Source organism: Glycine max, chromosome 17 (assembly GCF_000004515.6).
Source record: "Glycine max cultivar Williams 82 chromosome 17, Glycine_max_v4.0, whole genome shotgun sequence".
Lineage (NCBI taxonomy): Eukaryota > Viridiplantae > Streptophyta > Magnoliopsida > Fabales > Fabaceae > Glycine > Glycine max.
The window spans coordinates 13,007,523-13,017,284 of record NC_038253.2 but is presented as its reverse complement, the minus strand read 5'-3'; the positions used below and the strand labels follow the sequence as shown (position 1 = coordinate 13,017,284).

Sequence of the window (9,762 nt, the reverse complement as noted above, 5' to 3'; positions counted from 1 at the left end):
GAAGCTAGCACTTTAGGAATTTCCAGACATGGCATATCAATATTGATGATGTCATTGCTACATCAGCAATGCATTATAACCAAAACTTAGAACTAGGACAAACTCCCAATAACATTAACATTATGCGGTAAACGATCACTTTGGTTTCCCAAGATGTAATACATTGTCATTAGAAGAAGTTATTTTGAATTTTTAGATAATTTTTTGTGAGTCTCATATGTTATATAAGATGTAAAAAAATTTGTCATTTTTTGTTCAACTGATAAAATCCAATTTAAATTCTTAAATTTTACTTGCAAAAAGAAAATCTCCATTTTCCCTTATATTAAAAAAAGTTATTCTTTTGAAAAAAAAGAATTTTTTTTCTTAGAATTCAACCTCCAGAATTAAGAACTTTTGAGTAAAAATAATGATAGATCTGATGGACAAAAATTCTTGAACTGCGTTTTTTAAGTCATGTAAAGTATCAAAATATCATTTAGAGTATCAAAATTATGTTGGATGAAATGCTGCTTTGATCTCCAAAAGTGTAATTCACTATCACTTAGATCCTTGAAAGTATCAAAATATCATTTAAGTAAAAGTGATAGTGAATTTCACTTTGGAGGAACAAAGTAAAATTTTACCCAACATTATTTATGAAGTTCTAACTTAAAAATTATAAGATTTATATGTGGTGGATTTGTCATGGATGTACATTATTTTGCGAAAGTCCAAAATTCAGATGAGCTTAAATCCAGTAAACTTTGGAACCTTGGGAGGGTTTGTTTTGTGCAGCAAAAACAGTGCAGGTGTGGTTACTGGTTAGCCATGTGTGGCTTCAAATTTTCCTTCCTACTGCCAAATAAGCATAGAAAGGACATACATAATAACAGGCTGAGGGCCCTACAGAAGGAGCACAGAGATTAATTTTAAACATCTTATGTTATGTACATTAGAACCGGTAAATGATCTACACTCATTTCTACAACATAAAGTTATGATCACGCATGTCATAGAGAAATAGCTCCATCTAATTTCATCAAAAGCAATTGGCACCTGAGATTGATAGCCATCTCATGGAAGCAATGCATACACTTGGCAAAAAAATTGCTGGCTATGTTACTGCATTCGTTTTATATTATTGGTACAGATAAGTATCCCAGAAAAGTGTAGATGACATGAAGATCTAGCATCATTCTTCATCATTCTCGTTGCCCGGCCTTCCATACACCACAGAAAAGTAGTGGCTAACTGTTGTCAATGTGAGACCAGGGAACCTGTGAAGTTTTCCTGGCCGTGGATCGATCTTAACAAATGGCCATCTCATGATTTCTGCTGCCTCACACTCTTCCCATCCATCTCCAATTGCACAAAATCGAACATTGGGATGGTTGAAACGCTCCTTGATCCATCGGAAACATTGAATTTTCCCCACTTCCCATGAGCTATAAACTGAAATATGACATACATCATTAACAATAGCAACTTATGTCTGACTACATCAGGATTAAATTCTGTTGTTTGTTAGTGAAATGACTATTAGTTTTAGGCTTTCAAAAAGGCTCATACTAAAATGATTATGAGCTTTGAGCTTTCAAGATGGCATAAAAAAATCAATTATGTGACATGGCATTCTCAGTAGCCAGAAGAGATAAAATTACTCACCATTTCCATGCGTTATTAAGCTGTCCAGATGAAAGAGCATGCATTTCACAAGGGAGGGAACTATCGATCCAGATGTCACTAAAACATTTACATGATTTGAATTAGTTGAGTTTGAGCTAGTGTTAGCAAAAGCAACAGAGGAAACTGCATCTTTATCTTCACCCGAACACTCCTTCAAAAACGTCCGTGCTACAATATATTAAACAAGAAAGATATAAGTAATACAGGTCATGCAACAAAAGATAATATCATTGAACCATCAAAACATACCTGATGAAAGCCACCTGTCAGTGTATTCATCAGTTTTATCATACAATTCATCCCAGAGTTTTATTGTCTCATGATCTAAAATATTACGTAAACCCTGAAACCAAACAAAAAATGGTTAAGTTTGTCCCTATGTCAAGCTACCAATGGAAAAGCTAACAAATATAGTCAACCATAATGTCCATAACTTGTTTGGTTACACCACAACTCTAAGTCTCTAACTCAGATTCTCACTTCATGATACCCACAAAGCTTCAATCGTTAGAAAACAAAGCACCCTCTCTCACCAATAAACTAAAACTAATGAGGTTGTTTCTAAACAATAATCTAGTTCTATATTATGAGCATTGATTGGTTGAAACTTAAAAGCTAGCTTCTGCTAGATCTGTTAACATAAGAATTTAAATATTTATTTACAAAAAAAGTTGCAGTAGTCAGGTGTCTATATTTATGTAGCCTTTTCTTTAGTCTTCAACATTAATCCACAAGCAATTCTTTAAAGACGAAGCACTCATTTACAAAACACATTAAGCTTACTCTGTCTTATTATTTGACATTTTCCTGTTTTTAACAGCAGAAAAAATTAGACTACAACAATACATAAATATATTGTCATAGACACAAGTTTATGGAAACAGGGTTAATTATCAATTGCCAAAACTATTCTATATTCAAAACACATACTAAAAAGAACACGGGGAAAGTAACAGATACATTATACATCAGATAATAGCATATACAATCCAAAATCCTTCCATAAATAAGTAATGATAAAAAAGCAATTCAGATGTGAGTTTTACAACTGACTTTCAGAATAACCATCACACAAATCAGAAAGGATCTACTTGAAAACTGATAGAAACACAATATACTGAATACTATTAACTGAGAAATTAGAGACCAAAGTTCTTACAGCTGAAAAAAATTCCTCTGATAACAGAATACTCAACAAAAGAAAGGAGATGTGATTGCCAGTATCGCACTGTTTGAATAAACTTCTCTCTATAAACACTTACAAGAAACCATGGTAACATGAAAAGAGCTTCTCCCATAAGCTAAAATTAACTTAGCACCTCAATTTTTGGAGAAATTAGATGAGAGATACTAAAAAAGAGTTCAAGTGCATAAGTTGATTTTAACTTGCGGGAAAAACTCAATTTATGCTACTATCTTGTTTTCTTCTCTTGTAAATGTTAATGGAGAAGTTTATCTAAACAAAGCCTATATAGCATAGCCAACCCCACCCCCCAAAAACACACACACACGAGACCTTAAACTATCTTCTGTCCGACAATTCTCTCTCCCTCCCTTCCTCCAATTAATCCTGATTCTCGAATCTCCGACTCCCAAGTTCCCAACTATAAGCCACCTGTCAGAATTCAGTAATGTTTTTTTCCTTCTCTGCTAACTGAATTTTCCCTTTCTTTCTCCTTGCTGTTACTTTTCTTTTTCCTCTCTTAAACAACAGGCCTATGCTACCCTTGGGCCCCTCATGTTTACCATCCTCCTTATCACATGATAAGGGCCTATCAAAACCTTTTATATTAACTGTAAGACTACCAATAATGCTCCAGAAACTATGTTTTATAACTTTTATTTTAACATGTATGCACTGAGACAAGTCTCATAAAGTTTAAAAAAACTTGTTTCCAAAAAGCTAGTCCACATCAGCCATACATATTACAATTATGCATTTATAATATAGACAACAACAAACTAAAACATACAGGTATAAAAAGTGAACTCAATTGAACTCTATTTTATCTTAGAAATAATTCATAGTGTTGTAGAAACCATTATTTGTAGACAAGGTCCATAAACCAAAACAATGCCATGGCTTCATAACTGAACCATTCCACCATGAAAAATTGAAAATACAAAGGAATGTACTGTAATAGATACATACATCACATATGCATTAACTTTAAGAGGCAACAATAAATATCCTACAATATAATAACAGGAAAAATTCCATGCTATAGTACTGACTTTCAAAAGTCGAATATAGAAATACTAATAATTGCTCCAGAAGTTTTACCTGTAAGTATTTTTGGGCAATGACTCGATGCCTATATGCAAGTTTTCTATTGTTGGCATCATCCTCATGTGGGGAACCTAATTCATCTTGGTTGAAGTCATAATCAGATAGGTCCCTCCCATCATCATATTGGGCCAGAGCATCAAGAAATGGCTTATTGTAATTTTCAATCTGCACCATAGAAACCCAGCATCAATCACTAACACTCCACAAGCAAAACGTTCCATAGAAATTTCAACATAAAACCCAAATTTTACTTGTTCATAGAAGAAATAATCATCACATATTTGTAGAATGAGATTTTCCCACGTCCTCCCGATTTCCACCCCCTTCTGCACATCCTTCAGACCGTTAAAAGCCTCAGCATAGGATGATTTCAGCAAGGAGTTTAGCAATACAAGAGTCTCATCCATGTCCCACACGTAGACATCCAACCTAGGATATTGGTCATTGTTGCCAGAAAACACCTGTGTCTCCTGCTCAGGCATGCCAGACGCGGTAGCCATTCCCGCATGTACCCAAGGAAACTCACCTCACAGTGCACTGCAGAAAAAGATCACATTCATTGCAGCAAGCTCATATACACTTTTATGACCATATATTGAGATCATCTTCAACACACAAGGATGCAACGCATCAATTATTACAAAAAAAAATACCAATTTAAAAGCTAAAATATCAAGATTTAGAACAAATGAATATAAGTTCAACCTTGCTCACACTCATTCAGTTGCTGAACAAACTTAAGCAACCTCAATTGAAATTAATTGAACAATTTTAAAATGAATGAAACTAAAAAAAAAAAAAGAGGATCGCTAAACAGTGAGGGAATGTGAGTTTATGATGAATTCAGAAATCAAAATTAGTAGGATGAACAAACTATATTATCAATTACAATAACCAAAACCGGTAAGATTCCAATCGGCGAGTTAACAGTAAAAACGAATAACAAAAACAGATATAAATAGCATATGTATGCACAGGAAAAGAGGGAACAACGAAAATTGTTTACCTTAGGTTAAGGTTGCAGACCGCATGAGTACGAGGAGGACGATAAGTTGTGACGCGAATCAGACCATCAAATTCAAGAATCTAACGCAACTAAAAATTTTCCCCCCTTCACTTTTTTTTCTTTCCCACAGGCTCAAATGGCCAGCCCAATATCCGGTCCATTATTTAAAACTGGGCCTCCATTTTTGTCTTGAATTGAACTACTGCTATACATCTTTTGGTTCTTACTAAATACACCTTCCTCTTTGCTAAATAAGCCCCTTTCTTCTCATTAAAATTGTCATTATCCATTATACCCTATTTCTACACACCCCCGTGATTGTTTTATTCTTTAAATCTCTTTTACACCTTATCTTTATAATACATTTAAACCCTAATTGCGAACCCCCAATCTTCAACCATTTGTATTATTCTTTAAACCTTTCGATCCTCTTCATTAGATTAGAAAGAAATAAAACAACAAAAACAAAAATGAATATTCAATGAAGAAGATGAGTATTGTGGTGGTTATTTCCGTTTTTGAAAGAGAAAAAAGATTTTGCATATTAAAAAAATTATGTGATTCCTTCCTATGAACCTACAATTGGTGACGAGGGTGGTTCAGTTCGACAGAAAAAAATCGTTGGGGGTGTTGAAATAGGGTAAAAAGAATATAATGGTTAATAACAATTTTAATTAGAAGAAAGGGGGCTTACTTATCATTAGCAAATAGGAAGGTGTATTTAACAAGAGCCCGTCTTCTTTTTGTTTTTTATTTCCTAGATCAAATGACTGTTCCCAAACCGATTAAGTAGATGATTCTCATGCAACAAAAATGTTTTCTTTTGTTTATTTCTACAAAATTACCCCAAAAATTAACATAAATAACCATGCATTTAGCTAAGAGAAATAAATTTACGAATTTTCATTTTAAAAAATAAAATAAAACTCAATTTAATTGACAGAATGCAATTTTAACGATGCTTTATAAATATTTTATTTTATTGATTAGATAATTAATTGATGAAGAAAGTTTTGACTTAATCTAATATATAAATTCATGAGACGTGTGATAGAAGATGAAAAAGATATATAGCTACATAATTTGAAAAATAAAGATCAAATTAGCAATATAATAATTGATTGAAGACACTAAAAAAAACTGTCCAGAAACGTGAGACATTAGACAAGGATGCTAAAAGATTAGTAAATTGATGATGTTAATTTGTAAATTGTAGTAATGACGTTCACTATGTTTTCAGTCACAGAAACACTTCACATGAAATATGTTGTTGATCAAGAACTTTCTCGAGAGCCGCCCAAAGTGAAGACTTTTTCTTAATTTTGCGTTGAAGATACTATTGACACAATAAATACCAGAGTTTAAGCCCATGGTATGACAATAATTGTTTCTTTGTATTTTATTCAAATCTAATTACATTTTTAACAATGCCAACCATTGTTGAAGCTAACGACGGATTGTTATATTATATCTATTAATAATAATGAGTTGTTTTCATTCTTTTAAAAATTGAAAAAACAGTCAACTGCAGACCAAAGATGCTGATGCGTTTGATTACATCCGAATGAGATTGGATTAAGGATTATGACTGGCTTCTGATTCTGACATAATTTTTAAATTTAAAGAAAGAAAAGCTTTTACGCTATTAATGCTTATCAATTATTTCATGAAACTCAAAACGTTGAAAATAAGGCATGCTTATTGTAGTTTCCAACAGGTGGATTTTAGTTGCAGCTGCAGATACGAATCTACCCTGTGAGGTAGAAATGTAACACATCACACAACAAACAGGTCACAAACGCAATGGAAAATTGCAAATTACTAGAAGGAAAGTATTTTCTGAACACATAATTGGGACTACAAGAAAAATTCTTTGATTTTATCATATACTTTTAAAATGTGTGCATACAAAAAGATAAAAGCCTATATATGATGTTAATTCTTATGTTTAAATAATGAAACTATTTTTTTTTTTACATGTAGGAATCAAAGACAGATATAAAGAGATTTACAGCAACACACATCATATAAGTGATCAAGAACGGCGTATGTATTACCATATATTTCATTTCAGTTACAGTTGACAAGATCAGCCAGAAGGTCTATGTTACGAACACTCATATACACATGTTTAACAGAAAATTAAAATTATAAACACTAGTTACAAGGCAAATCCAAGATTACAGATCATTTTATTAGGAAAAACAAGGTTTTCCAAACATATGCAACGGATAAACGACATACAACCACAAGAAACATAAGTTAACAGAGATTTTGTCCAAGCATCATTTCAGTTGGGGGCAAAATATGGAGCAAAACCAGAACCAAAACCCCTTCTTTTTCTTCTTTGATGGCACAAGTTTTGCATCCCTCTTGGTGACAAAATCAGCCATATACTGCACAACTTCCTGGTGAACAACAATAAGCAATGTGTTAAGAAAATAGAGAAGGTGACATAATAGGAACAAGCCAAAAGTTACATTGAAACTCAAGAAATTTACCTGAGAACCCAACTTGACCAATTCTCTTGGTGGCAAATCAAGGGGGGTCTCATCAGCCCTAAAAACTCTCAACTTTGACAAGAACCTGAAAGACTCTGGTAGAGCTTTTATTTGATCATCACTTATGTCCAACTCCTCAAGCATTTCAAGATTTCCAATTGATGCTGGCAAGGCTCTTAGGTCCGCGAAGTTCTTTCCCAAGTTCAATTTCTTCAAATTAGTTGCAAAACACAGGCTCTCCGGTACAAACTCAAGTTCATTAAAGCTAACATCAAGTTCCTTCAAATTGCATAGATTATCCATTGTGGAAGGCAACCTCTTAACTCTATTATAGTGCAAAGTGAGAATCTCCAAGCATTCAAGCTTCCCAATTGCCTCAGGAAGGGCCTTGAGCTGATTCAAATCCAACTTTAGCACGGATAGTGATGAGCAATTGCCAATTGTGTAAGGCAGTTCCTCAAGCTCGTTCGTTTCAACATTCAATCGCTTCAAGCTGCTCAAATTCCCAATTGTCTCTGGTAAATCTGTGAACCCATTTGAGCTCAAATCAAGATCAGTGAGGTTTGTCAAGTTTCCAAAAGTAGCAGGAAGTGATTTCAATTTGTTGGCGTGGAGGTCGAGATCAACAAGGTTTATCAATTCACCAAATGAGTGAGGAAGGTTTATAAGTTGGTTTGAGTGAAGATCAAGCTTTGTTAAGGCCTTAAGACCCACAATGGTTGTTGGAAGAGCCATGAGTCTGTTTTCAGATAGGTCCATTTCAGTGACATCAGATAATTTCCCAATTGACACAGGCAACCACTCCATCTGATCCACCAATTTCCCTCTAAGCTCAAGGATTGTAGCTCCACTACCAGCACAACTTTCTATAACAGTAGCCACTTTCATTAGACTTAATTTCTCAGTGCTTCCATCCCCTACAAAATTAAAATCAAATCAAAGGATGAACACCATAGCAAATGAACGTTTTAATAAACAGTTTGTGCCTGCGATTTCGGTAGGATGTCTTCAATTTCCCATAATATCAAAGATTGCAATTTGCAACAAAACTGTGATGGTGACCACAATTTAAAAATTAAAACCTTTTAGAAAGACAATTGGCCTAGAGAACTAATTGATAAGGTCTCAAATTGAAGCAGCTATGAACTATAGTTTTTAAGAGAACGCAATATGTTAGTTTGATTCAAAAGTAAAACAAAACCATTTCTGTAGATTCCATACAGCAAACAAATTCTAAGTACATCAATTGTTCTTCTTTCCTTTACATAAGAGAGAAAAATAAAGAGATATTTCAAACATTAACCATAATCCACGAATAATATAATTAGAGGAAGGAACATAATAACAATAACAAGTAAAAACGGAAATAAACTAACCTGCAGACAAGGAAGGCTTTACCACATGGAAAACATTCTTGTGTCTTCCTTCCTCTTCCTTCACCAGAGTTTCACTTTCCTCAGTGATCACCGCGTGTTCCTCGGGTATAGTGGGAAGTTTTTGCTTCTGGGTATCTCCAGAAACTAATTCAGAAGCCCTCTGAATGAGATCACCGAAGGTTTGAAACATATTTTCAAGCTCAAGAAGATAAAGCGCATCTCTCCTCTGTTGATGAGTGTGGAACAGAACCATAGTCTTTTTGAGTTGTTGCAGGACAGAGAAGAGGTCTTGAGGGACATCATCGTGAGGAGGTTGTTGTTGCATTGAGATTTCGTTGAGTTTGATTTGCTCCTCGTTGTTGAGGGTGTCCACAGTGGACGTGGCAGCTTCTACTTCTTCAATAGAAGGTCTAGGTGGCAGTGAACTATAGATTCTTGTGATTTCTTGTACTGTGGCCAGAAAGCCACGTGAAGGTGGTTGTGGAGGGTCTTTTTCACTCTCGGGTCTCGTGGCCATGGCTTTTGCTATGAAGGAAGAAGAAAAAGAAGAAGAAGGAAAGAGGCTTCTATATTTCAATAATAGTGTGGCTTTGTGCTTTCGGGATTTGGCTTTTTATTCTATTAAGGACATAACTTACGCTACAGTTGCAGGCTCAGACAGAGGAAAAAGAAAGAAAAATTATGAAATGTGGGAAATATCATGCCACGTCTGTTGTAAATATCTTTCATGCACAAAATAATTTTTTAATTATTCATAAAATACGTGTTTTATATACAGACATTTTGCCAGAGATTATTATTATTGGGATGTTGTCCTATATAGAATTTCATTTAAAAAATAAATTTGATTCAAATTTGGAATAACAAAAATTAAATCAACTTGTTTAATTACAATAAAATTATGTGCCTTATGGTTTGCAC

At 34.1% G+C, this 9,762-nt stretch overlaps 2 protein-coding genes across 2 annotated transcripts; both read right to left on the bottom strand.

Annotated features, from left to right (window-relative positions):
• Positions 1-907: 907 nt before the first annotated feature.
• Positions 908-5,051, bottom strand: LOC100799315 (eyes absent homolog 4-like). Its single transcript, NM_001255289.3, has 6 exons — positions 4,965-5,051; positions 4,210-4,495; positions 3,953-4,123; positions 1,918-2,011; positions 1,648-1,836; positions 908-1,434 (listed from the first exon to the last, which is right to left on the bottom strand). Exons 2-6 carry the CDS (start codon positions 4,456-4,458, stop codon positions 1,175-1,177), a joined length of 963 nt encoding a protein of 320 aa, NP_001242218.2. The 5' UTR covers positions 4,459-4,495; positions 4,965-5,051; the 3' UTR covers positions 908-1,174.
• Positions 5,052-6,992: 1,941 nt separating this feature from the next.
• LOC100798442 (plant intracellular Ras-group-related LRR protein 5) lies at positions 6,993-9,477 on the bottom strand. Its single transcript, XM_003549932.4, has 3 exons — positions 8,842-9,477; positions 7,466-8,382; positions 6,993-7,372 (listed from the first exon to the last, which is right to left on the bottom strand). Exons 1-3 carry the CDS (start codon positions 9,356-9,358, stop codon positions 7,250-7,252), a joined length of 1,557 nt encoding a protein of 518 aa, XP_003549980.1. The 5' UTR covers positions 9,359-9,477; the 3' UTR covers positions 6,993-7,249.
• Between the last annotated feature and the right edge of the window lie 285 nt (positions 9,478-9,762).

What these genes read in the sequence shown, in the direction of transcription:
- LOC100799315 (NM_001255289.3), bottom strand. Translation starts at nt 4,458, where the DNA reads ATGGCTACCGCGTCTGGCATGCCTGAGCAGGAGACACAGGTGTTTTCT. An exon ending in ATTATTTCTTCTATGAACAA is followed by an intron (nt 4,124 to 4,209) that starts GTAAAATTTGGG and finishes TCTATGGTGCAG; the next exon opens with ATTGAAAATTACAATAAGCC. An exon ending in TGACAGGTGGCTTTCATCAG is followed by an intron (nt 1,837 to 1,917) that starts GTATGTTTTGAT and finishes AATATATTGTAG; the next exon opens with CACGGACGTTTTTGAAGGAG.
- LOC100798442 (XM_003549932.4), bottom strand. Translation starts at nt 9,358, where the DNA reads ATGGCCACGAGACCCGAGAGTGAAAAAGACCCTCCACAACCACCTTCA. An exon ending in AAAGCCTTCCTTGTCTGCAG is followed by an intron (nt 8,383 to 8,841) that starts GTTAGTTTATTT and finishes TTAATTTTGTAG; the next exon opens with GGGATGGAAGCACTGAGAAA. An exon ending in TGGTCAAGTTGGGTTCTCAG is followed by an intron (nt 7,373 to 7,465) that starts GTAAATTTCTTG and finishes GTTGTTCACCAG; the next exon opens with GAAGTTGTGCAGTATATGGC.